The sequence below is a fragment of the Coffea arabica genome, chromosome 4c (assembly GCF_036785885.1).
Source record: "Coffea arabica cultivar ET-39 chromosome 4c, Coffea Arabica ET-39 HiFi, whole genome shotgun sequence".
NCBI classification, from domain to species: Eukaryota; Viridiplantae; Streptophyta; class Magnoliopsida; order Gentianales; family Rubiaceae; genus Coffea; species Coffea arabica.
Window position 1 is genome coordinate 1,937,911 of NC_092316.1, and position 27,434 is coordinate 1,965,344.

The 27,434-nt window shown below is 38.1% G+C and overlaps 3 protein-coding genes across 12 annotated transcripts; 2 read left to right on the forward strand and 1 right to left on the reverse strand.

Moving 5' to 3' along the window:
• Positions 1 to 1,017: 1,017 nt before the first annotated feature.
• On the forward strand, positions 1,018 to 8,539 carry LOC140004526 (nuclear poly(A) polymerase 4-like). Of its 5 annotated transcripts, none has more exons than XR_011812883.1 (13): positions 1,018 to 1,682; positions 1,779 to 1,856; positions 2,683 to 2,790; positions 4,301 to 4,363; positions 4,442 to 4,600; positions 5,345 to 5,458; positions 5,554 to 5,616; positions 5,700 to 6,029; positions 6,125 to 6,289; positions 6,444 to 7,547; positions 7,810 to 7,889; positions 7,997 to 8,106; positions 8,198 to 8,348. XR_011812883.1 is itself a non-coding variant. In XM_072045313.1 (13 exons), exons 1-13 carry the CDS (start codon positions 1,527 to 1,529, stop codon positions 8,022 to 8,024), a joined length of 2,358 nt encoding a protein of 785 aa, XP_071901414.1. In that variant the 5' UTR covers positions 1,018 to 1,526; the 3' UTR covers positions 8,025 to 8,539. The 5 variants fall into 5 exon arrangements, 3 of the variants coding, with proteins under 3 accessions (XP_071901414.1, XP_071901413.1, XP_071901412.1); XM_072045313.1 differs by having other exon boundaries at positions 6,444 to 7,305; positions 7,396 to 7,547; positions 7,997 to 8,539; XR_011812882.1 differs by having other exon boundaries at positions 7,810 to 8,106.
• Positions 8,540 to 9,264: 725 nt separating this feature from the next.
• LOC113741301 (hexokinase-1-like) lies at positions 9,265 to 14,463 on the forward strand. Of its 5 annotated transcripts, none has more exons than XM_072045316.1 (10): positions 9,410 to 9,820; positions 10,190 to 10,340; positions 10,445 to 10,627; positions 10,989 to 11,063; positions 11,214 to 11,369; positions 11,562 to 11,660; positions 11,738 to 11,868; positions 13,175 to 13,256; positions 13,660 to 14,014; positions 14,100 to 14,463. In XM_072045316.1, the coding sequence occupies exons 1-9, from the start codon at positions 9,549 to 9,551 to the stop codon at positions 13,996 to 13,998; spliced, it is 1,488 nt and encodes a 495-aa protein (XP_071901417.1). In that variant the 5' UTR covers positions 9,410 to 9,548; the 3' UTR covers positions 13,999 to 14,014; positions 14,100 to 14,463. The 5 variants fall into 5 exon arrangements, with proteins under 5 accessions (XP_071901415.1, XP_071901417.1, XP_071901416.1 ...); XM_072045315.1 differs by having other exon boundaries at positions 14,104 to 14,288; XM_027268800.2 differs by having other exon boundaries at positions 13,660 to 14,004; positions 14,100 to 14,288.
• A 714-nt stretch (positions 14,464 to 15,177) lies between these two features.
• Positions 15,178 to 18,609, reverse strand: LOC140005102 (auxin-responsive protein IAA26-like). 2 transcript variants are annotated; one of them, XM_072045318.1, is made up of 6 exons: positions 18,355 to 18,609; positions 17,601 to 18,236; positions 16,482 to 16,756; positions 15,938 to 16,085; positions 15,424 to 15,488; positions 15,178 to 15,317 (listed from the first exon to the last, which is right to left on the reverse strand). In XM_072045318.1, exons 2-6 carry the CDS (start codon positions 18,149 to 18,151, stop codon positions 15,271 to 15,273), a joined length of 1,086 nt encoding a protein of 361 aa, XP_071901419.1. In that variant the 5' UTR covers positions 18,152 to 18,236; positions 18,355 to 18,609; the 3' UTR covers positions 15,178 to 15,270. The 2 variants fall into 2 exon arrangements, with proteins under 2 accessions (XP_071901419.1, XP_071901420.1); XM_072045319.1 differs by having other exon boundaries at positions 17,601 to 18,233; positions 18,355 to 18,491.
• Positions 18,610 to 27,434: the final 8,825 nt, after the last annotated feature.

Genomic DNA, 27,434 nt, shown 5'->3' on the forward strand with positions numbered 1-27,434 from the left:
AAAGAGTACAAAACGAAATTCCAAATTTTAATTCCTAGTTCCTCCAAGCACAGAAACGTTAAAGAGAGGAATTTTTAAAAAAATTCGCCGGCACAAACAAAGGGATAATTTCATAAACCCCCCTAAGGTTTGTCATAATATCACCGAACTTCCTTTAATTTTTAAAATTTCATTTATCTTCATTGTCAGTTTGACAATACTAAATATTCATATCAAAAGTCAAATTGACAACATTACCCTTGCTCTTAATAACTAATTAACCAAAAAGCCAAAAAAAATAAAATTTTAAAAGCAAAAAATTTAAATAAAAAAATTTTGCTAGCTAATAATGGTCCATATTTCTTTACATTGGCGTCATGGTAGAATAGAAATTAAATATAGTCAAGATCAATCACTTAGGAGGATTTTAAAGAGTAATTAACACCTTAAAAAATTTCTTGCACAATTACAATTAAGAAAATCAAGATATTTTTTTGGAAAAATATGTTTTAATTCACGGTGTAGTTTAAGTTGTATTGAAAATCAAAATAATCTCTTCACATGTGTGAATTTTTCAATATGTAAATTTTGTTTTTTGTCAAATACAACTAAAATAAATAATTTACGTCAAGAAATTTACACCTTATAAAAATTCAACCTTGTTTTATTTTTTATTGTTGTTATAAATTTCATAAGTAGGATAATATAAGGGTAATATTGAAACAAAAAATTTATCGTTCTTGTATTTCCTCCAAAGGAATTAAAATGTTACAAAAAAAATATCAATTTAAGAGAGATAAGTGAAATTTTAAAAATTTTAAGGGAGTTGAGCGATATTATAAATATTACAAAAAATTATCCCCACAAACAAAATACTAGCATCATCCATCCCAAATATCCCCGAAGAAAGTACTGTACAATGATCCAACAAAATAATCACCTACACTGTTGCTTCTAGACGGTCCCAATCCAATTTTGCAACTAAATATCTATTTTCCTTTTCCCAGTCTCTCTCTCTTTCCAACTCCTGCTCGGTTTAGGATGTGAACGTGCGGTATTCCGTGTCAAAGTCCCCTCCTTTTTACCACCCCCTCAACCCCAGAGGCCAAAGTTTCGTTGGACTGCTGAGGATTTTTTTTTCCCTTAATTTTTTTTTGTCCTAAAATTCGCAATCCTGGGGGATTCGAGTTTGCTTATGAATTTTCCTCTTATCAGATCCATAAATTGGGTCAACTCAATTCTTCTGTTTTTCGTTTTGCCCAATTTTGACCGGGAAACTTTTTTCCAGCCCTTAGCCTTATTTTGTCTCCTGATCTAGGGTTTTGAATCAGCAATTCTCTGTCCAGTTTGAACGATATTTTGAATTTGGGGCCAATTTTGTGATTTTGATTGGGACAGCTTTTGATCTCAATTTTGCTTTTTGATTCAATTGAGCACCAATCCTCGCTGATTCTTTTTTTTTTTTTTTTTTTTAAATTTAAGTTTAGATTAGGTTTTTCTCGGATTTAGGCTTAGGGTTAGGGTTAGGTTAGGACTTTTTGTTGGAGATGGTGGGTTCAGATGGTTCGAATGGGTCCATGTCACCTTCGCCGCCGCAGCGGCAAACGCGGGAATCGGCCCCCAAGCAGTATGGCGTCACAAAACCCTTGTCTCAGTCTGGACCCTCAGAGGCGGATAAATTGAGAACTAAGGAGTTGGAAAAGGTTTGATTCATAACGACAGCCTTGAACTTTTTCTTTTTGTGTTTGATATTTGCACGGTGGCTGAGATTTTGGTTCGGGTTTCTTCAATTTGTTTAGTTTTTGGACGATTCTGGGCTATACGAGAGTGCTGTAGAGGCTGTGAAGAGGGAAGAGGTTCTAACTCGACTCAAACAGGTATTCTCCTTGCAATGGCTCTCAGTAAAGTTGAGATAGGAATCTATGTTATTTACAAGGTGGCTGTCGCAGTGAAATCATAACTGCATTGCAGCTATTAATTGACACTAAACAAGAGGGGGACAACTAAATGAGAGGAGGATTACAGAACATTAGACTCCTTTGCCGACTGTATATCCATGGACTCTATTCGTTGTGTTCTTAAGATGTGATTTTTATTGAGATCTTTATACTGAATGTGAAGTACAACGAGAACCATCTCAAACTGATAAGTGAATTTTGAGAGAATCCTCTGTTGCTAGTGCAGCATTGGGAAGTGAATTTGTTTAATGTCCTAGTTAGCTGATTATGAAGTGATCACCAGCTTATTATAACGTCATTGGGTACTTAATATCAGAGTCATCTATATTAATTTTAGTAAATTGCGGCTCATTTTGAGAACTTTAGCATCATGTAGATGGGTTGTTAAATGTTATAAAATTTAAGTATCTGTTAAATTAATTTAAGAGTTGGCTGATGATTTGGTACATTGGCATCTATCCTAAGCTATAAAGTTGGGTTGAATTCTGGTGACATGCTTTTCTCGTTATGATGTTATTAATAGCAATTGATTATATCTTCTATCTGAATAGTTTCAGTGATATTGTCTTTTCCTCTACGTCCTAATTATCTGTGATAATTTTCATGCCCGTTTTGCAAAATTGTGAGCTCTCTGGGTGGTATTCTTTGGTGCAATGACATAGCTTTCTCATTTTGATGTCTTTGTTAATTAGCCTGTTATCAATAATACCCTCTTTTGCGTTCTTTTTTTTTTTTTTTTAAACAGATTGTGAAGGATTGGGTGAAAGAGATTACTCGCTTGCGAGGTTATACTGATCAGATGGTTGAGGATGCTAATGCATTGATATTAACTTTTGGTTCTTACCGACTAGGGGTAAACAAACTTTATTTAAATTGGTCCCCTTCCTTCTGGATGATTTCACTATCTGCTTATTGGAAACCGGTGGGTGGTGGGTGGGAAATATGGCATATATGCTACCTATTTTAGAAAAAATCAGACGGATATATTGGTATTTGATAAAATACTGGCCTACCATATTTGCCTACCATCAAGATGAAGTACTTGCCCTTTAAGTGAAACAAAGTCGTTTGAAGGAAAGTAGACAAATCTCTCTTTTTGAATGGTTATCACTATCTTCTTGTCTCGTGAAGATCTGGTTTAGTAATTTTTACTCTGGTTGAATGGTCTTTGAGATGGTTAGGGAGTTGGTCTTACATGCTCCCCCTCCCTTATGCTTGAAATCTAGATCTATCTAGATCTAAGTGGGGAAAAGCAAGAAGCAGCTGTCTAATTTGAACTTAATCCTTTTCTTCTGTTATATTAGCTGTAGTGTTATTGTGTTGCCATCTGAATCAGCTGGCTGGATGCTTCTAGTGTTGCTTCTGCCTCCATGAATCCTTTGACAATTAAATTCTTTCCTTCAGTTCTATTGGAAAACATGGACATGAAGTTCTGTTAGATATACTTGATTGTGCATACACTTTGTTACTTTTCTGAGATTCACTATCTTCTTATTGGAAATTGGGGGAAAAAAACTTGACACTTGCAAGGAAAACAAGTTGTCAAGTTTTTGTTAATGTGTAGTTATATGTCTTGGTTATATGCCACAATTTTCTGTAAGCGTTTTATGCCTTCAGAAAAGTTTAACGTGGTTGACAACAGTTATTTCCAGGTCTTAGTCTTATTAGATGTTAATAGGGAGAGTTGTGCTTCCTAATCCATGTTATGTGTATGAAAAGAAGCGGCCTTATAAGTGCACTAAAAGATATTAAATATGACATATTTTAGCTATTTTAGAGAAGTTAGATGGATATTTTGGTATATGACAAAGTACTTGCTACGATACTTGTGCTAATTTTTGCCTCTTGCAATTTTGCCCTCTAAGGGAAACAAAGTCATTGTAGAGGAAAGTAATCAAATCTCACTTTTTAAATGGTTATCACTATCTTCTTTTCTCGTGAAGATCTGGTTTAGTAGTTTTTACTCTGGTTGAATGATCTTTGAGATGGTTAGGGAGTCGATCTTACATATATATTATCACTAATTAGTACTTAATCCTTTTCTGCTGTTATGTTAGCTGTAGTGTTATTGTGCTGCCATCTGAATCAGCTGGCTGGATGCTTCAATGTTGCTTCTGCCTCCAGAAATCCTTTGACCATTAAACTCTTTCCGTCAGTTCTATTGGAAAACAGGGACATGCAATTATGTTAGATGTACTTGGTTGTGCATACACTTTGTTACTTTTCTGAGATTCAATGGCATTGATCGAAACTAGATTGAGTATTCTGATTTTTTTTTTTTAATCTAAAAAGTGCAATTTGCATATTCTTGTTGACCAGTTTGTAACTTTATGAGCAGGAGTCATCTAATGCTATTATTTTAGGTACACGGTCCTGGAGCTGATATAGATACATTATGTGTTGGGCCATCTTATGTGATGAGGGAGGTAATGTGGGCACTCAGATTCCTTTACAAGTAAGGCTAATAATCTTGCCTCCTAAAATTTAGCTTTACGTGGATGAAGGACTTCTTCTATGTGCTGCATGATATCTTGGCTGAGATGGAAGAAGTTGGTGAATTGCAACCAGTACCAGATGCGCATGTCCCCGTCATGAAGTTCAAGTTTGATGGAATTTCAATTGATCTTCTTTATGCTAGTATTGATCTTTTGGTTGTCCCAGATGTAAGTTTCTGTTAGCTCGTTCTACTTGTCATCCTGGTGTCTTCTTGGTTGAAGTTGCTGAAGTGTTGCATCGCACACTGTATTATTTAGCATCTTCCGCTTTACGTTGTTATTTTTTTCTGTTTCTAAGGGGACAATTTCCATTTAAAGTGGGACTGGACTGCCTATTGATTAATTTTTGTCTTTTCCCTTCTGACACTTTCTTCTGTCTGCTCTGGCCCTATCTTTGCCCCTCATCTTACTATTTAGCCTAGCCATTTCTGCCAGAAGTTATGGGTGATCTATATACCTTGTTTTTACTTTTTTTTTTGGGTTATTCAACAAAGATGATTGCAAATTGATTCTGATGGGTGTACCTGCTGTTCTCAATGCAGCAAAGCTAATGTTGTGATTTTCATTAATCAATTTCTTAACATTATCATTTTAAAAAGTTAAGAAACTATTGAGTCAATTCCTTTAGCTCTTGCTGATGTCAGTTAATAGTTCTCAATCTGAAGGTTGCCTGTGTCTGTTGGATCTTAGTGTATTTACTATACATAGCCCAAAATTCAATTAAGTTCTGTATGAATAGTCTGGTATTCATGAATAACTCCTGTTATGCTTTGATTGAATCTTCTAATACTTTTAGTTGCATTCATTTTTTTAGAGTCATGTAGTTAATTTTTGGAGCATCATTATCAATAGTCAGCTTGTTAGGGGATGAGATTGCTTTCCATGTATTGACTTCATGGCTAATTTTATCAGGATTTGGACATCTCTGACGTCTCAGTTTTGCATAATGTTGACGAGGCAACTGGACGGAGTCTGAATGGATGCAGGGTAGCGGATCATATACTTAAGCTAGTTCCTAATGTTAAGGTAACTGTTTAGCTTTATGCACATTGCTGTGTTTATATTCTTAAGAGAAACTACGTTTTCTTTTTTTTTTGAAATGTCTGAGTGGTGTTTACTAGAATTTCCGGACGGCTCTTCGATGCTTAAAATTTTGGGCAAAAAGGCGTGGTGTTTATTCAAATGTAAGTCTGGTTTTAATTGCAGATTAATTTTTTTCATCTTTGTCTGGATTTGTTATTGACTTGTGTTGTTTTCTCTACCTAAGGTGACTGGGTTTCTTGGTGGTGTAAATTGGGCTCTTCTTGTGGCTCGTGTATGCCAGCTTTATCCAAATGCAGTACCCAGCATGCTGGTTTCCCGTTTTTTCCGAGTTTACACTCAATGGCGCTGGCCAAATCCAGTTATGCTTTGTGAAATAGAGGACAACGAACTTGGATTCTCTGTTTGGGATCCTCGAAAAAATCATTGGGATCGTGGTCATCATATGCCAATAATAACTCCTGCTTACCCATGCATGAACTCAAGCTACAATGTGTCAGCTAGTACTCTGAGAGTTATGATGGAGCAGTTCCAATTCGGTAACAAGATATGCGAGGTATATCAAAACTTCCACTATTTTGGTGTCTGTTGAGCATGCTGTTTGACAGCTTTTTGCTAAAGTTCCTCCACCCTTCTCCCTCCAATTTTCAGGAGATCGAGCTGAATAAAGCCCAGTGGAGTGCTCTCTTTGAGCCGTATTTGTTTTTTGAAAGCTATAAAAACTACTTGCAGGTTGATATTATTGCAGCTGATGTTGATGACCTGCGGGCCTGGAAGGGTTGGGTTGAATCTCGACTAAGGCAGTTGACTCTGATGGTAATATCTGTTGGTTCTAAAAATGTTATCTGTGAACGAGGCTTCAGTAACTTTTAATTGTAGGCGCTATTCACCCGAAACTTGACAATTTAACTGAAGACTTTTGAAGCAAAATTAAATGTTCTTTTATGCTTTTTACTCAACTTTTTTGCAGATAGAACGAGACACATATGGGAAATTACAATGTCATCCATATCCCCATGACTATGTTGATTCTTCAAAGCAGCGTGCGCATTGTGCGTTTTTTATGGGTTTGCAGAGGAAGCCAGGAGAGGTGATTCAGGAAGGTCAGCAATTTGACATACGTGGAACAGTTGATGAGTTTAGGCACCAGATCACTATGTATAATTTCTGGAAACCGGGCATGGAAATATATGTGTATCATGTGCGTAGAAAACAGATTCCTTCTTATGTATTTCCTGAGGGTTACAAACGAAGTCGACCTTCAAGGCTTACAAATCAGCAGCTGGGTGATAAATCATCTGAAGAAAATGGAGAGATTTACAGGTCTGGATCTACTGAAAGATGTCTAAGAAGGAAAAGGGAACTTGAAGGGTCGGAGAACAATCAATCGAGTCCCGAGAAAAGGCAGTCAATTAGTCCTTGGGAGAGGGATTCGATATCTCCTGAAAACGGAGATATTTACAGGTCAGGATCTACTGAAGGATGTCTAAACAGGAAAAGGGAACTTGAAGGATCAGAGAACAATCAAGTGAGTCCCGAGAAAAGGCAGTCAATTAGACCTCAGCGGCGGGATTCGATGTCTCCTGATCTCCTTGGTGTAAAAAATGGCATTGCACTGAATGAGTGCTCGTCGACAGTGCTTGTGAGGGGGATGGAAGGTGCTGAAGCCAATGGACTCTGCCTGAGTGGAAGCACCTCAGAATTGCTTTCAGACAATTTGACAAATGGAGGCACTGGCATACAAAGGAATGAGAGGCAACAGGTTGAGCAGCAGAAAGAGGTCTCTGAAGAGTTGAATAAGCTGAATGGTGATACGCTTTTAGTGGAGAATGGTAAAGCTGGATATATCTTAGACACCAGTGTATTAGCCCATGTAAACAGTGAACTCACCAGCAAGGATGTTGGATCTCTGTCTCTTGCAGGTAACCATGACAACAACCATGGAAGTCGTGATGGGTTTAAACTCCAGGAATCTTCATGGGTTGATTCTCACAAATCAGATACCAAGTTGCTTGTGAACAATCATGGGGAAAATAGTGCACAGTTATATGGAGATGAATTGCAGGAGTTAGAGGTTTTGGATTTAAGTTTTCTTTGCTTATGCGCTTGAGATATTTTATTTTTTTTACCATAATTTCTATTCACTCTTATCCATATCCCCGACTTTGAGAGCAGGACCCCCCCCTTTTTTTTTTCTTTTTTCTGGTGAGGCCTTTTTTTTCCCCCCATTTTTGGTTGGATAATTTTTGTGCTTCAGCTTGTATTTTATGCATTTGTTTACCTGCATGGGCTTCATTTCCTCTGTTTATTGATTTGTGTCTTTCCACTCTATGAAGCCAAATGCTGCCCATCATGAAGTGGTGCTGAAGTCCAGGGATGCAGTCAGCTCGGAGTCTGTTCAGAAAACAGTGATGAGGCATGTTCATCAGTTTTTGTTACTTGATTCCTTTATGTTTATATGTTTTCTGGGCCATTTTTGTCTTTATGCTGCTGTTTGTCGGTTGTTTTATGGCCATTTTGTAGCCGGTTGAGTCTTACATCAACAGCTTGAAAGATGGTATGGTAGACCTGCTAATAGCCAAGATGGTAAACAAGATTTGATCATGGATGAAGAGGGAAAGCCAGCACGTCGGGTAAGTCTAATGTACATTGCTGGCTTTCATTTTCTTCTTTTTTTCCAGGCGTGCGTTTTCTTCTCATCCTGTGGAAGGAAAATGGAAGCAGGAATACGAAGAGCTGGGTTGAATTTCAGTTTCAGTGGCTTGTGTACAGTTTCATCTTTAGTCTCCTCTAAACACCCTTACAAAGATTTCACTGCCGGTTGAGCAGGCGTAGCTATGATATAGGTTCTCTTCCACCTGGGTATTTAGGGAAATGACATAATATGTTGGATCAAAGTACCGGGTTGTCTGTCTAGTGGACTTTGTTTAAGGTTAGGAAGTCGTAGCCTCTGTTGGAACTGAGATTTCTACCTCATCCCTCTGTAATCTTTAGCTAGGACTGATACTGTACATGAATGATTGACAGCAGTGATTGATATTATTAGGTGAATTAGAGATTTCTCCATCTCTGCTTGCTTGTGCAGCCTTAGTGATTCCTATCACGTTTAATTCTCTCGCGTCGTTTCTGATGCTAAGCAGCTATTTTCGATCCTTTTTTTATTTTGGCAACTGGGGAGAGAGGGTGGCCGATGGAGAGTAACTTTTCATGTTGGAATTTGATATACCGTTGTTAGTTATATTGACCGAAGTGGTTTTGTCGACTAGAACTTTACCTGCACTTTGGCTTTGGAAAGTTCGGTTTCTTCAGCTCGATTCGTTCGTGGAGTTGCCAAGTCAAATCATATTTTTTTAAGCAAACTTGGTTGTAATAATTCTCGAGTCAACCTTGATCAGGACGCCGGAACTATCATCGATTCAATTAACTGAATTTGATTGACCATGCATGCATGTGTGCATATATCGCCAGCTAGAATCGAACCCAATCGAATAAAATACTATAGCAGTGAACTCTACGAGATGATGAAGAAGAAAAAAAAAAAAAAAGGAGAGGTTGGTTGAAAGTTGGAGACTTCTTTTGTAGGGATTTTAGTACAAATCGGAAGAAACGTAAAGCCGAAACTTGACACCTCATCAAGTTTCTTTCCTCGTTACACCGGACTCTCAGCTACACTTCAACCAAGAATCGGATTTACCTTCTAATCTTTTTATCGATAACCATATCCTACCCAAACTATTACTAGAAGAAGATTCTTTTTTAAAAGGAAAAAGGGAGAAGAAGAAGATTGAAACAGGATCAATTCCCCCATCCCAATCCCACTTTTCCTCATAACTTTCAGTAGCGTAAATATAATAATGTGTGTAGAATAACGAAGTCAAAAAATCCACTTTCTAAAACCGGTCCATCTTAAAAATTTCCTCTTTTTCCGTTCTTGATTTTATCCCCCTCCTCCTTTTTCTTCTTTCTTCTGCGCATTTAACATTCACAAATCAGATCCCGTTTCTGTTAAAATCTGAATTCGACAATTGGGGCCAATAGAAAAGCGTTAGGGACCAAAGGCAATAATTAATTGTAAATGGGAAAAGTTGCTGTGGGAGTGGCGGTGATAGGCGCGGCGGCAGTTTGCGCAGCCGCGGCGTTGATAGTGAGGCATCGGATGCGATGCTCCAGCCGGTGGGCCAGGGCTATGGCCATCGTCCGGGAGCTGGAGGAGAAGTGTGGCTCGCCCGAGGCCAAGCTTAAGCAAGTTGCCGATGCCATGACGGTGGAGATGCATGCCGGCCTTGCCTCCGAGGGTGGCAGTAAGCTGAAGATGCTCATCAGCCACGTCGACAATCTCCCTACTGGGTCTGTAAATTTTTTTCAACCCATTTTGCTTGTTTAAATATGTAAAAATGTGATCTTTTTTTTTTTTAATTTTCAAGTTTTACATCGCTTTTAATTAGAGTTGTTCTTGTTTCCATCCCTTTTACTCTATCAAGAATATTGATGCATGAAGGAAGAAGGATGAAATAGTATCTATCCCCTGGACATGTTTTTGACGAGATGCATTATTTGACCAAATTTGATGACATGCATTTTTTGTTACCAAATTCTTGGTTGGGAGAAAATGAAAGCTTTTTGTCATGCATCGTTCTTTTCTGTGTTGAAATTAGATAAGATTTTTGAATGTTTAGGAACGTTTTTATTAGTTTTTAAGTTTTTGTCATTCTTCAGTGATGAGGAAGGAGTTTATTATGCACTGGATCTTGGAGGCACAAATTTTAGAGTTTTGCGGGTTGAATTAGGCGGGAAAACTGGTGGCATTGTCAGTCAAGAATTTGCTGAGGCATCAATACCTCCTGAATTGATGGTTGGGACTTCAGAGGTGAGCCCTTTGTGCGAGTTCTGCTGTTGGTTGATTGTTTATCTTGCTTTATGATGGTTTGCGCAGATATGTTGTCTGAACTGTTGACATTGATTTGTTTTCAGGCTCTTTTTGACTACATTGCAGCAGAGCTTGCAAAATTTATTACTGAAGAAGAAGAAAAGTATCATCCCCCTCCTGGTAGACAGAGAGAATTGGGATTTACTTTCTCTTTTCCTGTAATGCAGAATTCTATAAATTCTGGTACCCTTATGAGGTGGACAAAGGGATTCTCAATTGATGACATGGTAATTTTTTCCCCGTTGTATTTGTGTGGACCATTCTTCTAGAAAACAAGTTGGTATCATCCTAAGATGCTATAGGAAGTCAATCTTTAATAATGCCCCAATTGCTGGACAAACAAGGCGATCTGCATTTAGGAAATTATTGTAGCGGGCTACATAATCACTAATTTGTACATCAAAGATCAAGTTTTGTTGAATGAAATCCGGAATTATAACCGATCTACTGTTTTCTGCTAACATACCATGTTTCTTTTATTGTATGCCTTAGTATTATTTTCCTGGACTTTCATGCCAGTCTTAGTATTTCATTCCTTATGGAAGATCTTGATTCTGATCCTGAGTTCTTGCATTTTCTGGAAGATAGGTTGGCAATGATGTTGTCGCTGAATTGTCAAAGGCTATGCACAGACAAGGTGTTGATGTTCATGTGTCCGCTCTAGTAAGTCATATGATGACACATAAGCTCATTTATCATTTTTAATCGGAGCAGAGCACGATGAGTTCAACTTAAGGGTTATGTTGCAGGCTGCAGTAGTAGTGAAGTCTACCCTATGATTTCTAAGCTCGTGGTGTATAATCATGATTGCAGGTTAATGACACAATTGGAACGCTAGCTGGAGGTAGATTTTCTAACAAGGATGTGGCTATTGCTGTAATCATGGGTACTGGGACCAATGCAGCATACGTGGAACGTGCTCAGGCAATCCCAAAGTGGCATGGTCCCCTGCCTAACTCTGGAGAGATGGTCAGAAAAGCTCTCAATAGTTAATATGTTCATTAGTTAGTCTTCCTCGTCTTGCAAAATATATCACACTCAACACTGTAATCTGAATTTGGATCTCTACTAAGCGAATATCGATTAAAATTAAGCTAGTTTTTGGTCCAACCCTACAACTTCTGAAAAGGATTAATAAAGTGCTATTCTATTCAACTGTAGGTCATAAATATGGAGTGGGGGAACTTTAAGTCTTCACATCTTCCCTTAACAGAGTATGACCATGCATTAGATGCAGAAAGTTTAAATGCTGGTGAACAGGTAGGCATCTACCTAAGTGCTATTGCCCATAAACGCATGGTAAAACCATCTGAGAAACATACTATTCATTCTTACAGGTGTTTGAAAAGCTAATTTCTGGCATGTACTTGGGAGAAATCTTGCGCAGAGTTTTACTTAGAATGGCTGAAGAAGCTGCTTTCTTTGGTGATGAGGTTCCACCTAAACTGAAGACTCCATTTGTATTAAGGTATTCCTTGAAGTTTTTTGTGGCATTCTGTATTTTAAGGTATCATGTCTAGGTTTGGTTATACATTTTTTTGTGGATTCAATTAATAGCCTTCTTGTTAATTCTATGCATTGGAGTTCTACCCTTCATGATAAATCTTAATTCATATGTTGAATAAATAAGATAATTAGGCTAATTTGATATTTAATGGAAAATTATCATATTTTGTCGATTGAAAATCGACTCACTACCAGTTTTGAATACCTTGTCTGATTGGGAATAGAAATCAATGAAATGGTAAGCCCTTTTCAGTTGGCTATGTTGCGTATTCCTGATATCCCTAGGAGCAGATTATGTCACTTGAGACAGTTTTTAGTACTTGCATAAAGCGATAATCCTTGTGAATGCAATACTGTCGGTGTTTGATGCACTTGGATCAGGTTTTTCAACTTCAGCTGGTCCTATTCTGTCCTCATCTTGTCTGTAAAACTTAACCAGTTCCTGTATATGTACATCTCTTTCTTTTCAGTTTGACTTTTGTCTAATAAATTCCTCTTGCTCTTTAGACTCTTCTCCTTCTTTGTCTTGTCTCTTTTTTGCCTTTTTCTCTAACGTTTTACTTGCCTTCCCATCCACATGTAATTATCCAACGCATTCATTTTTAGCTCAGAGACTTGGACTACTGTTAGCCTCTAAAATTGCTGCCAAGATTATTTGATGGAGGTTTTTTTTCCCTTTTTCAGTTGATAAGCCATATATTCTGATAATCATTATATTCTTTTCTTGTGAGTGATGAATTATATTGTCTAATAAGTAGTAATGCAGGAATTTAGAGAAATAGATGGAACAACTCAAACATTACAACTGGAATCTTGGAATGTAGGAATTGATGCAAGTGGTTCAAACAACATAAAATGGGATAAGACTATTTGAGTGTGTCCTATCTCAGTGCAGTGTACAATTATTTTCCCACTGTTCACTTTCCTACCTATTCTCAGTGTAAAAAAACATGTTAATGCAACATGACTAATTTTTTGCATTGTTTTCGAATTTTATATTTAAGGGTACTAGAACAAACTTATAGCTAAAGATTAACTAACTATTATGGTTCATTTGTTACTAATGTAAAATTATGGCGTTAATAACAATTATGCACGAGTTTTTTTTCTCTAATTTATTGCTTCTACTTCTGTTGATGTTTTCAAGTCTTACATTTTAGGCCTGTAATTTCTGGATTGTTCCATGTCTCTTTTAGACTATCTGTCATGTTTATTGCATCCCATTGATCTTCCTGAACGATGCTCATTAGTGAGCTTATGATATGCAGGACACCTGATATGTCAGCAATGCATCATGACACATCTGCTGATTTGAGGGTGGTGAGCAACAAATTGAAGGACATATTTGAGGTATATCTATTTAAATGAAAATTTGGCTGTTGTAAAATTCTGAGTTTGTATTTTGAATAGCATGTTTTCCTCTCAATCAGGTGCATATGTGTAAAATTTTTGCTGGATTGCTTAAGAAAAGAAATTTCAAATAGACCAGGCATCTTTAAGACTAATGATCCTACAACTTGATGACTCGTATAGAACAAACTACGATTCTGACAATTATAGGCTTTTTAGAAAAGCTATTTCCTCTGAAGTGAAGTAGGGCCCTTGCTCCAGTATTGGGGAATAGCAGTGACATCCTTGTATGGAGGAAATGGCAGTATGTTTTGTACGGTTAAATTTAATGGAGGGCGAATTGTATGTTCCTCCACAACTCCCCTGATGTATATCTCATTTTTATCTTCTTCTTGTGCCTCAGGTGTCCAATACCACCCTGAAAACAAGGAGAGCTGTGGTTGAACTCTGCAACATAATTGCTACACGTGGTGCCCGACTTGCAGCTGCTGGGATCTTCGGTGTCCTTAAGAAAATGGGAAAGGACACTTCAACAGGAGCGGAGAAGACTGTAATAGCTATGGATGGTGGATTATACGAGCATTATACTGAATACAGAAAGTGTTTAGAGAACACTCTGATCGAATTGCTTGGAGGGGATGGTTCAAGCAGCATTGCTTTTGAGCACTCAAACGATGGTTCGGGCATTGGTGCTGCCCTTCTTGCTGCCTCACACTCCCAGTATCGAAACGAGAGCTCATAATTAATGGTATAGGCAAGTTAGTCCTCCTTAACCTTGTTTAGCCTCAATTACCCCATATACATTATTCTGGGCTATTTTTCATCCTTTTTGCTCGATACTAGGAAGATGTTACTTGGAATTCTGCATCTTTGCCCATAATTTACCGGGAAACAAATTCTGAGAATTTGCGCGGTATAATGAGGACCTGCAACTTCCTCTTTCTCTCACGCTGCCCAGCCAAATTGGCCCCCTTGCAAACCTTCTGCAAGCTAGTGCAACGGTAATAAAGACTCAGAATCTGTCCTCCTCAAGCCTATTTTAGTTGCTATAATGCTGAGATTTGTGGTTATTTGCTAGTCAATCTTCTTATTGTTGATTTTTGGCTATCGGGAACTACGCTGTAATTGACATACGGTTACTTCTCAAACTGCTTTGTTCTGTAACCAATAAGATGCTAAATAATCATGGTGGAGTCTCAAATTTTCAGATGCAGTGTCAATGAAGCTATCATAAACTTTTTTAACTATTGCACCCCTATTTTTAAATTATAAGTGGACGTCTGGAACTCGAGACTTCTCACTTATAGTCACTCTTCCGTACCATCCAACCCACCCTCCTCCGTTCCTCCTCTCGTGAAACAGCTGTTACCTTGTTCATGAAACAATCCTAATACGACTAATCAAGCGTAAATATCAAAGTAGTAGGTAGTTGATAATTGGAATTTCACGATGGATATTAATATTGCTAGTTTGACTAGTTTATGTATTGTTCCCAAATTGCACACAGTACACTCTGCATGAAAAATCGCACAAAGTACACTCCGCATGAAGAGAGTGCAGTCTTGTTTTTGACCAAGGCACGGGTGAGATATCAACTATGCATTACGGAATATACACACTTTGATTAGACCAAGAGATTGCCACTTTTTTCTGGGTCAGAAATATTGATCCAGAATAAAAATTACACGTTCCATTTCCATGACCGGAAAATAAGATAGAAAGATACACGCAAGCATACAAAAGTCAATCCCAGCAGGAAAAAAAACACAATTGATTAAAGCTTCAGAAGGGCCTTCCTTCATTTCTACAGAATCCAAGAAGGCAATAGCAAAACAAAAATTTACAGGAAAGGAAGTTCATTTGTCCTTCCTAACACAACCACCACCTGGAATTGTAATAATTACAAAAATCAACTTCTTCCTCTTCTTCCTTTTTTTCTTCAATTAATGATGTAAACGTTAATGGTAGTAGCTGTTCCACCATCCTTATCAAGTCTGCAAAATGATTTGATCCTTCATTTCAATGAAACATCAAGCGAGAGCTTTCCTTGCTTGCTCCCACCTGCAAAGACAAAAGGAAAATATCCGCATTTAATCACCTAGCACTAGTAGCAGAGGCTTGAACAGAACAGCAACCTAAGAGAACAGCCCCATAAATTAAAGCTTACGGCAGAGTGTTGCGATCTCAGAGCTTTTCAAGACTCGCAGCCTCTTTACAGTAGATACAAACATGCTGCACAGTTAAGAAAGAAAGAGGAGTTTAGCTAACACTCTTGAGTAATTCTGCCAAAGTATTCTAAGAACAAGCTAAAAGCTTCAAGATGGCACTTAATTATTACTAGTATATCAAGTACCAAGAACAAGCTAAAAAGTATACCACCTGCACTTGTGTTTTCTTTTTTTAACCTATCAGAGTTGGTTGAGAATAATAACAAGTTCTCAACAGGAAAACATCAATTTCTTGGATCTCAGGAGGGGTTATAGTAAACATGAAAGAATAACGCCATTACCACATGGGGTTACAAGCGGTCAAAGAAGCAAAGCATATAATATGCGAAAAGTATGCAACTGATTAATTCTTTCCTTCTTTCTTTAAATTACTAGTGACAAACATGCAAGAATATAATAGGGCAATTGATAATAACAACATCAGATCCAGAGTCAAAAGAAAAAAATGCTTACTGCCACGGAACATCCCCAACAAGCATCCTGTCTCCTTCGTTATCTTCATATACGAGGGTATATTCTCCACTTCCATCCAATAAACCACTTATCACTTTCTCTCCCTCTCCCTTGTTCTGAATTCCACCGGCAGAGGAATCCCCTTGAGCTAAGCAGAGAAACAAATGACAAACGAATTCAGACAATTTTCTACATAAATATTTACATGCGACAAACTCGCACGATGCAGATAGTTATTTATTAAGGATGAGAAGCCACTATAGCAGCCAAATAGCCCTGCCCCCTTCTCAAAGAAGCTTTATACTCAAATTATTGCAAAATAAACTTCTAAAAAGCTGAGTAAAATACACCTAAATTAGCAACAAGTCGCCATTTTTCACTCTAATGATCAACTTTAGCGCATAAACAAGGGTAAATCTTTTATGTACTAACAGTGTATACGATATTAAAGATTCCTTTAGCATACTCCTGGAATAGTTCAATCATGTTCCACCCTCATTCAAACAGAAACAATCCAAAAGCAGAAATTGGTAAGCAATGAAACCTGCAAGAAGGCCTCTGAAAAGTTCATCAACAGCAGAGGAGAGCTTCTCATAAGTGTCATATGCTTTGAGGTCCACTTTTCTTCCGATAGGAACTCCATCCATATTGATCTTCACGAACAAACCCTTTTGGCAAATTTCAACAGCTTTTTCATTTGCAGTCTTTCCAGAGATCCCATTTTGTGATCCAGAAGTTGACTTCAAATGGCTGCCGCTAGCAATAATTTTCCTGAATGAACGAATTGGAGGCCAGCCCACAACTGCAGCAGGAGCAGTTCTGTTTTCCAATCACAAATTTTAGTGGGACCATCCACGAGGAGATGATAACACATGCAATTACGTAGAATACAATAATCGGTGAATGTCAAGGATGATTAAAACGTAAAAAAGAAGAAGAAAGCAAGTTGAAATTCATGTATCAAATCCATCCAGCTATTTTTTCCAGTATCTGTGTTATACTCTACAGGACAAATTCATTCATCAAGGAAACAGGGGCTATCAGAACTTACGAAGCCACACGTCTGCAAATTTGCTGCATTCCACCACATGTACAAGCATTATTGCTATTTCCGAGAAACTCTATTAATTAACCACGATTTTAATAGTGAAATGTGTAATACAAGTAGTGAAATGGACAGTTGCAGAAAAGTAATTTAAATTTTCATTAGTAAGATTAATGAGATAAACTTCAGGACTAACACGTAAAAGGAGAGGATAAGGCTTAAGACACAACCTGCCAAAGAAACGCCAGCCATGACTTTTCGTTTACAGCAATGAGCAGGTGAATTATAAAAATACAAAACTAATATGAAAGAAGTATAAGAGCCAGAAAAAACCAGTCCAGGACGTACTTAAAAGAAAAACTAACAAAGTTTGTACTTTCACCAAAACAGATGGAAACTCCCAAACAATAAAGACTGGACCCTGCATAAATCCATTTCACAGGACAGACATCAAAAAAGTGAAAACAATATGCCGCAATTCATGGACCACAAACATGTAGTAACAATGTGTAAAGTATAACACAGACTCGAGAAGATCATGTGAAATAGTGAATATCCTCTGTCCAAAAGAAAAACAAAACATACAACAAGGGAGCAATAACCAAAGGCTGAGGGTACCTTTTCTGAGCATTAGTAGAGCTGTTGGGCACAGCTGTAGTTGTGGCAGCAGCAGCAGCAGAAGGCGGCGAAAATGCCTTCTTTTCTGCGGTATTCTGCAAGTCTACTGCTTTGGTGCTGCAACAGTGCTGTGAAGAATCCTTTGACATAACTTCTGCAGGCAGAGGACGCTGTGTAGAAGTTGACTGAAGCTGAAGAAATGGAGTGGCCTTTGTTTGCTGTTGCAGTAGTTGTTGGCCTTTTCCTTGGAAATTAGCTGATGAAGATGACCATGGACATGGTTTTAATAAAACATGGGCTTGATTTCCATTCGCAGTGGTATCCGTAAAACCTCTCTTTGTACCAGCACTAGTACTGTTAGAGAAGCAACCACGAGAGAGATTAGAAGACTCAGGTCCTCCGGGAGGACCAAGCCTTAGCTCAAGTTTCTGCTCCTCTGAACAAGCTCCATGGCCTGTATCTTGCTCCATTTTCACAACCCACTGTCTTTCTTGTGGGATCAAATCAAGTAATTTAGGACATCCCTCATCCTTTCCAGGATATCCCTCCATTTTTTCTTTATCGAATATGTATATATATATACAGCCTTTTCTCACACCAGAAGAGAGTAGTAACGAAGACAAAATATATATACTGCTGCAGAAACAAGAAAATGAAGATAACGTCCTGGTTAGGGGAACTGCTAACACAGAACAATCTGGACGTGGGGAGAAACAACACAAGGGACTAAACAGAGTAAAGAGTCAAACTTTACCTTGAATGCCTAACCGAAGCTCAAAAACATGGAAGCCCACATCATAAATACACCTCAAAAAAGAAGCCCTTTTCCTCTAAGGCGGCCAAGCTAAAGGAGCAAAGAAAAACACCGGAAAGGAACAATACAGCTTCAAGACAACTATACTAGTAGTAAAGCTCCAAGCTTGGACTCATGCGGAGGACATATCATCCCTCAAGAACCAACCCCACGAAAGCAAAAGAAAAGGAGAGGTAATAATAGCTGTGGGAATTGCAAATCTACTAGTACTGGGCTTATTTAATAGATATAGGATGTGGGATGAGGAGTCCTAGCCAGTTGGGATGGGGTCTGTTGTTTTTTTGCCTTTTCTAAAGCACGCTGAGTATGTGTTTCTGCTCGTCTTCTATTTTTTTTTTCTCTCAGTTATCACTCTCAATTTTCCTATCTGGGGTTGCAACCTGGCCTGTGTAAACGGAAGGAAGCAGAAAAGGGGTAAATAAAGAGCAGTAGTAGCAGGAGTATAATGGAGTAGCTAGAAGCCAGTCGACAGATTCCCTTCACTCGACAGAGCCTAGCAGAGCAAACTATTCCAAAAGAAGGAAAGAAGCGAAGAACGTAAATTAGATGACAACGCACGCAACCTCACAAATCCCAAATGCCAAATATATGATGGTTGGTTGGTTGAGGAAGCAAAGCGTGCTGACCTTTCTCTTCTCTCTCTAAAATAAAAGGAGAGATGCTTTGAGTTGAGCAGCTGCTGCTGCAGCAGCTGTAGGGGGGCTATATACTTCATATGCTGCTACTTCCTGCAGACTAGACTACGACGGGTTCCACACATCCAGCCCCCACAGGCTACTGCTAATATAGTGTTAGTTTTTGCTGTGGGAATGGACCGCTGGAGTGGATCATGGATGGACTTAAAATTAGCACAATACCCCAAATTTTCGCTCTAATTTATGTGAGTTGTTTTTCTAGAGACAAATAAGTCAAGAAAATGAAAAGGACATCTCTGTCTAGATAAAGTTACTATTGTGCCCAGTTTAATTTATTCGTTATTCAATAGCAGACCATTCATATTTGTAAGTTTGTATGAGTCGGATAAAATTGGACAAAGCAGAGACTTCACTTCATTGACAGGGAGAAGAAGGCTCATTAGCATATTAACCAAGAACTTTCGCTGTTCTCAAGGATAACATCACATGCTAAAGGGGCTGTTAAAATCAAAGAGAGTTGGTAGTTTCAGTATTGCTCAGCACAGAGTTTTGGCAATTGGCATCTACAAAGCGTGAAAGTTTTTAGAAGTTTTTTTTGTTTTCTTTCCTTTCTTTTTTTTGACCTTCCATCCCTCTTTACAAGTTACAACCCTCCAATTGCCGAGAGAGAAGATAAAAGAGAAGACTTGAGGCTAACTAAACTCAATTGCTGCAACTAAAGAAAGAACTTAGTATATGATTGCATTAATTTAAAGGGGAGAGAGAGGGAGAGAGGATTTGCATGATCCGTTCTTGCAGGTTGGGGGGGACAGGGGATGTGCAATAAAAACATGCAGATCCCATGATCTTGTCTGCTTCCTTCTCTACTCTCAATCTTCAATCTTGCCGTCCACAGTCCACGACAGATCTATCTACCCTGCCCACACCTGAGTTGGAGAAATTAGAAAAAGATTCCCTGTAAACACTTCCTCCTCCGCATGATTCAGCTACAGTTGCTGAATCTTCACGTAACATGAAAATCGAAGACAAACATGAGGGAATTTCACAAAAATAAAATGTTGCACTCTAGTTTTGGGATCATCTTTTGTACTTTTAAGGTACATCATCTTTGTGATAAGTCGTTTTTATTTTAGGAAATGGAAATCCATGTCTCTGAAAACAGCTAGCGTTCTTGTTGGGATAACTATACTAAATGGAGTGGTTAAATTGACTAATCCGATCGTTCTAAACAGGTGCTACAAAACAAAAGTGCTCGTTCCTACACCGCACCACGAGTCATGAGGCATGTTATTATTCTCCTTCCTAATGACTATGATTATGTATTATTATGTTCTGTAATGAGACTCAAATGATAAGTAACGAACATTAACTTTGACTTTCCAAAACTGAACACCATCATCAATGGAGATCAACAAATGTCTGTCTACAATCTCTTTTATCGCCATTGAGGAATTGAAAGCTGAAACCGTTTTTTCCCTCGACAAGATTGTCATTCTTTGACTAAGATCGGGAGTGTTGCTGCAAAAGGTGCACCTAACAAGCAAGCTATTTTTTGGTCCATTTGGTGGTTTCTGTATTGTTTCCCGGAAGTCAAGCATCTTAGGGCTAAATATCCCGCAATCAGAGTCAAAAGAATGCATCAATTATTATCCTTAATTATGTGCTAATAACACACACACACACACACAGTAGTACGTTGGAAATTTCTCTTCCTCCCGCATTAAAAGAGGTGTTTCAAGGTCAAAGAAGGTTGTTTTCCTGAATGAATCAACCGAGGACGACAACATTCACTAGACTGCCTCACGTGTGCTTGCCAACCTTTTCACGTATTGGTGAAAATGATATCTGTATTTGGTCCTCGATCGATCTTGGAATTCTTTGTAATTTGTAGGAGAGTTGGTGACATTTCCTTCTTGCATTGCCCACAGATTCCATGCATGGGTTTGTTTTGTCCAATTTAGCAGGTAACATTTCATTTTTTTAAAAGGGGGGGGGGTATACTTCTTTAAAAAGTTCATAAAGACTGTTCATAGAGACCATCATAAATAGTCTCATATATGAAGTGTATTATTGAATCTTGATATGTGTCATTTACAGTCTAGTCAAAAGTGCTTTAAGTTACATTCTTATGTGATGTTTGGATCGCTAGTTTACGTTGAATTTTTTTTAGATATGATTCTTGATATGTTTTATAATTATCCTTTTTAACTCACGTACATCAAATTATTATGATATTTTTTTTATAGAAACTCTAATAAAAATAACAATTAAAACTCGGCCTAATTTTTTTTTTGTCAAAAAAAACTGGGCCTAATTACTAGAGTCATCTATATCTATATGTATTGAGGAAGGGGTTTTTAGCAGAAACCCTCTCAATGGCTTCTGAACTTCCCATTCTTTTTTCTAGATTTTTGTATTTATTTTAATAAATAAATAGTAGTGGGTTATAACCAACCCTATCACCAGTCCAATTTAAAATTTAAAACTTCCCCACTATCTCTTATCTCATCTTACAACCACTCCTACAAATCCTCTAATCATCATCCCATGTTTTCCCCCACATTTCCTCCCACGGTTCCCACTCCAATTAAGAGTCCTCCAATTTAAGAATCCCACCCCAATTAAAACTCCTCCAAATATAGCATCCTCAAATTTTCTTGCGTGCTCATTCGTATTTGTTGGTTAACCAAAACAAGAATCTATTATCTCTTTCATCTCTTGATTTTATAAATGTATTGATTTTGTCTTTTTTGTGAACAGTTATGGAAGAGATTATGTGCAGAGACTTCAACGGAAATCAACCTTCTTGCGGAGAATTGGAAGTATCTTCTTGCCGGCTTAATTTTCAAGTCAGTCCTCTCTGCCCCTCCTTTTTGTCATGTTTTGCTTTTCTTTTAAGGTGATTTGATTTTTTACTTTCCTTATTTTTTCTCCTTTTATTTTCTGGGCTGGCAGATGGTTTTGATTGCATACATGATCAATGCTTTAAAGAGGCCATGCGAACAGCTGCGTGCTATTTCACTTTAGGCCAATGGATATGGCCGACTGATGACTTTGTCAACAATAATGTCTTAAATTTCTAATAACGGTGACATTCATGTTTTCAAAGATACATCCATTCTCTTAGCAACACAGTGCTGTTTCCAGAATCGCAGTATATGCATCATCCGTTGGAGCCACCTCTGTGAAGCGGCTATGAAAAATTCGAAGCTGCTGCTCTGCACAAGATGCTGCTATACAAAACTTCACTCTTCGTGGGGAGAGATGTTGCCTCTCTAAAAGAGTTACTTTCCAGGTGCATCCAGGACTAATAAACTATCTCAATTTTTAACAATCCCTTCATAGTTTCCCCACCAAGAAGCAGGGATCCCATGTCTTTGAAACCCTTCAGGCATATGAAACCTTTCATACAGCACTGGCCTTACATCCTTCTGCTGAGAGAGGTGCTTGAGAAGTGGAAGGATAACTTCCAAAAGCTGATGAGCATGTGCATATTTAAATTAGTGTGAGTCTCACCCAGCGGACATAGTTTGACATAAGTTTTAATCCAATTACTGTAATCAATGGTACCTGTTCATCCTGCGGTTGCCCTGCTGAAAATGGAATGCATGGAATACCATTTAGTGGTTGCAACAAGAAACTGAATGGATTGTTATCACCCAAAATGATCCGCCAGGGAGACCCTACTCTTACGGTCTTACGACTCTTACCATGACGTTGGTCACCCACGGGCAACACATTATTGACCAAGCATCAGAAAAAAAACACTAGGTATCCTAATGCAAGTTCATGTTTACTCAACTGAAAATGTTGAAAGCACTCTAATAGCACCCTTCTGTCTACATATATTACTCTTGCTACACAAATAATTGGTGATTCACTTGGAAAGTACTCAGCAATTGAAACGCAATTGATTCCCAGTTGCGTCTCTTACTTGGAAATGCAACTGTACCCTATCCATTCACTTAGCAATTCTTTTATAGATTAGCAAGGTTATTTTTGTTTTCTTACGTTTTAGAGCTTTCATGCTTAGAAGAATGAGTTAAATCTAAAACGGATGGAGACGAAAATAAAATAAATGTTCGAAATATTTAGCATTTTCATTGTCTTACTTTTGATCATGTACTTTGTTGGTGCACTTTTAGTACTGTAAGATTTACTGCTCTTTTATATGCTTTGGATATGAGTTGTACAATCGTTTTCTTTATCAGTTGAACATATTAGACCATATTCCATGCCGAGTTGACTTAGTTTGCCTAGCTTACTTGGAACAACGGATGTTTGGTTAAAATCAATGTTGACAACAACTCCTAAGGTTCGCCTTGCCGCAAAAAATGTAAAACTGCCTAGAGTAAATTCAGAATACTCCATCAGTAAATAAAAAAAAAAGACAAATAACTAATTCTCAATAAACTACTTTGCCCATGCAAATAACCATTTGAATTTACTATAAACCAGAGCATAATTTAAACGAATTACTGCTATTCAATTATCTCTGATGAAATCAAAACTTAGAATTGTCTGGCAAGAGGGAGATGACAAACACTTCAATTTTTTGATGTGTCCATTAGTTCATGCCTATAAAATTAGTCCAGTGGCAGAAACTTCCTTTTTTTGTTTGAAAATACTCTACATATGAAAAAGCTATCCCGACAAAAGCGTAATTCAGATTATGAATGTTACAAATGAGCTGAAATTGAAAATAGAGCCATGGTACTGTGAATTCCTTAATTTCATGTACATTTAATTTCAACATATTTTTCTATATTGTATATCTATATCTTATTTGTCAAACAGGTACAATGTTAACGTATAAATCAGAGATTCCAGTGATAACATGCATCTTAATGTACAAGACAGACATGCACGAAAATGGTAACATGCATCTTTGTTTTTATAGTACTATTTATAAACTATGTAAAAAAATACACTAATTTCGTATGTTCTTAATTATCAAGAAAATGGTGATAGATTGTTCAGCCAACGAATTAATTCATGCAAAGATCGTACATTTTTATTTGTAGTACGCACTCCACAAAATTCAACAAAGTTAATTATAAATCACTAAATTTGGCTTTCGTACTAAAAGTGGATTGGTGTGAAGAGTGTTCGCACCTTTAAGCAAGATTATCAAATCGAGTAAGTATTTCATTTTAACAACATTCAATTACATTCATTTGTAGAAATATATCATTCCCTTTTTTAATATAAATTTTATTTTTTCCAGGATCCATCTTCCGAAAAAAAAAAAGTTCTTGAATGATATACACATTCTATTATATTTCAAGCTATTGTTAAATAGATATTACATTTTAATTTTATTGGTACAATTTTTCACATTTATTTATTCACTCTTTTATTTTTATTTTTTTTAATAATGTCAGCACCGTGCATAGCACGGGTATTCCCACTAGTTTCTATGTAATGGCAGGCCTTAATTAGAGTTAGCGACCTATTCTCAAAGAATGATTAATCTTTCTTATATTGACAGTGCATACACTGTCACTGTCAGCAGCATTGGATGAATAAAACTATGTAAAATTTAAATTTAAAATTTATGTTTTATATACATATTATAAATCAATCGATGATTGTGTATATAATATTTACTCTTATAATAAATAGAAAAGGAGAAAATGGAAAAGAAGAGAACGAACCAAAATACTACTAGTAGGAAGGGCCTGCCAAATCAGGAATTGGACGGAAATCAAAAGAGTATCAAATGATTTTTCCAATTTGGCTTTTTTTTTTTTTTGGTATGGATTTAATTGGACGATCACACGAACAAAGGTCGATGGAACTCAACAGCTAAACACGTGAAATGGGGTGCAGTTTGGAAGTTTGTGATTGGGTTACTGCGGTACGCTATTCCCATTCCCCATTTCAAAAGCCCGCTTTACAAACACTAACGCGTGTCTAAATAGGGCCCCTTTTGGGTCTGGGACCACCTTAGCCAACCTCGCGTGATGATAAGTAGCCAACCTTATACATCCAATTAGATTAGAAATATTCAAAAAATTAGCGGCTAAACGATCCAGTTAAGAGTAATTTAAGAAGAATTTATAAAAAATCCACGTTCAGCCAATTAATAACTGAGCGAGATCCTACAAACCTTAAATTCAAGTTAAAGAACTCACATCTAGCCGATGTGGGAGGGATGCCCCTTCCCTCCCCCTAGCACACCCTCATCAATGAAATAGTTTTTGTTTGTCAAGAGATAGAAACTCACACGTCCAATTAATTTAGAAATACTCGGGAGGTTAGCGACTAAATACCCAGCGTCGCTTTACTTATGGAGTACCAATTATGACTAGTGCCCCTATTGCTCTTTTTTTTTTTTCTGCCCATTTCTCCGGCCTCCAACCAACCCAACATGCTCTACCTGCGAAGCCAACCACCACTCGCGCATTGACGCGTCAGGTTCAATAATTACCGCTTCTTCTGTTTGCTTGGTTGTTTTAGCCTTTCAATCGATGGTGTGTACTAGACGTGTGGTCCGTTTCGGTGGGAAATAAATTGGCGTCTAAAATCGAGTTACACATTTAGAGTTTAATGAATAGAAAATATGACCATGCATTTCTAGCATGAGTAAGTTCACATAATTCACAGCTTGTGAAACCCTAAATTAGTGTAAAGATTTCAAGCTCTTAAAGTCAATTTGTCAAAAGCAAGCTGCGAGAACACTCGAGATATTAATGCATATTACTTCTGTAGATAAATAACATAAGTCCAGTATTTGCTCCTCAAGAGTGCACTTGAGCACATCATGGATTACCTGCAAAGGCCGGAGATTTGATTCTCCTACGTGCATTTTGCAACAACTGGAAAAAAGCAAGACCAAAATCGATCTTCTGGGTAGTTCAGTCAAATGAATCGAACCACGCATGTCTAAATCGATTTAGGTGCTTGATCAAGTCAACTTGAGTGATATGCGTCTGACACGTCACTTTTTACGATCGTTGAGATCTCACGAGGGACTACTTTTACGATCGTTGAGATCTCACGAGGTAGTCCCCACTGGATAGGGAGAGCGGTCCGCTCTCCCTCTTTAGGGTATGGCGACCTTCCTGACAATCAGGGTTCGAGTCCAACTGTTAACGCGTTCGGGAGATGGGGTCTCTCCACCCGGATCGGAGTGGGATTAGTCGGGCTCCGTAAGGATTGACCCGGACGACACCCACTCCATCAGAAAAAAAAAAAAAAAAGAGATCTGAAGAGGTAGGATATTAATTTACCACCACTCGACCTATTAGAATGAGATGGGATGAACTGTGTTTGTCCGAACTAACAAACGTAAAAGAGGTTGAATGAACTAATAATCATGTCTTGATGAGCTCTTGAATATAAAAAGAATTTAATAAGGTTTCTATAGTGGGCCCCAGGCACACATCGGCCTGGTCCACGCACACATCGGTCCGGCCCACGAGCTCGGACAGGAGAAGCTGGACTAGGGTACCAGGTCAGTTCGCAGGTCCATACGAGCGCCGCCTCTCAGGCCGATGGGCCTGATGGGCTGCGAGGTCCGCGCCTCCGAGTCGCATCACGGAGCCCTAGGAACCGCTTCCTTCACAATTAGTACTCCTTGTCCTACCAGGAAGCTACTACCTGAGCCTCTATAAATACTACACGAAAGAGAAGCACAAGGTACGCTACTCATAATACCCTTTCTACTCTTCTGCTCACAAACTTGTACTGACTTGATCGTCGGAGTTGTTCCAGGGGACCTATCCCCGCAGTTCGTTTACGTGCAGGTCGGACGCTTGGTCAGCTCGTTCCGCAAGCCCCAGCTCAGTTCGGATTTTCACTTCGGCAGTCGCAACAGTTTCCATAATGGCCAATTGCCTGGACGTGTTGGTTGCATAAACCCTAGCAAGAGCCGTGTGAAAATTTAGAGATGTTCCCGGAGCGTCCGAGGGGACGTCTCTGGCGAGGCAAGGGGCAGATGGTGGCGCTGCAATAGGAACTCGGGCGTAGAGAATTTGGGGGAACAACTCGTGATGAAGAGGTCAAATCAAGAAAGCACTCTGGGGAGAGGTGTGATGTAAGAACTAAGAGGAGGAGGGAGTCCTACGTGCAATGAATAATGATGCGTTTTTCTATCGCACTGGAGACGTGAATGCATATTGGAATTTGGACATGGCGCACTAGACCAGAGTAAAGCTACCATTCCCGTCGCATTAAATTAAAGAATGAACTCCAATTTTGCACACCGGATGTGACACCGTATTTCATTTCGGAAAATTGTGATTCTCTCTCTTTTTTTTGTTTTTTTTTGTTTTTGCATCACCGAAAATTAACAGTAGCAGTCTCTCATATCATATGACTCATCAAATAAACTCCAAAAATTCTGGATATGGTGGCTGAGTACATAATGGAGTAGGAGGA

Bases quoted from the DNA above. Each gene is read 5' to 3' on its own strand.
- LOC140004526 (XM_072045311.1), top strand. From the start codon at position 1,527: ATGGTGGGTTCAGATGGTTCGAATGGGTCCATGTCACCTTCGCCGCCG. The intron at 4,364-4,441 runs GTAATGTGGGCA...ACGTGGATGAAG, and splicing joins CATCTTATGTGATGAGGGAG to GACTTCTTCTATGTGCTGCA. The intron at 6,030-6,124 runs GTATATCAAAAC...TCCAATTTTCAG, and splicing joins TCGGTAACAAGATATGCGAG to GAGATCGAGCTGAATAAAGC.
- LOC113741301 (XM_072045314.1), top strand. From the start codon at position 9,549: ATGGGAAAAGTTGCTGTGGGAGTGGCGGTGATAGGCGCGGCGGCAGTT. The intron at 10,341-10,444 runs GTGAGCCCTTTG...ATTTGTTTTCAG, and splicing joins TGATGGTTGGGACTTCAGAG to GCTCTTTTTGACTACATTGC. The intron at 13,257-13,659 runs GTATATCTATTT...CTTGTGCCTCAG, and splicing joins AATTGAAGGACATATTTGAG to GTGTCCAATACCACCCTGAA.
- LOC140005102 (XM_072045318.1), bottom strand. From the start codon at position 18,151: ATGGAGGGATATCCTGGAAAGGATGAGGGATGTCCTAAATTACTTGAT. The intron at 16,086-16,481 runs GTTTCATTGCTT...TTCTCTGCTTAG, and splicing joins TTTCAGAGGCCTTCTTGCAG to CTCAAGGGGATTCCTCTGCC. The intron at 15,489-15,937 runs GTAAGCATTTTT...TTAACTGTGCAG, and splicing joins GTTGGGGATGTTCCGTGGCA to CATGTTTGTATCTACTGTAA.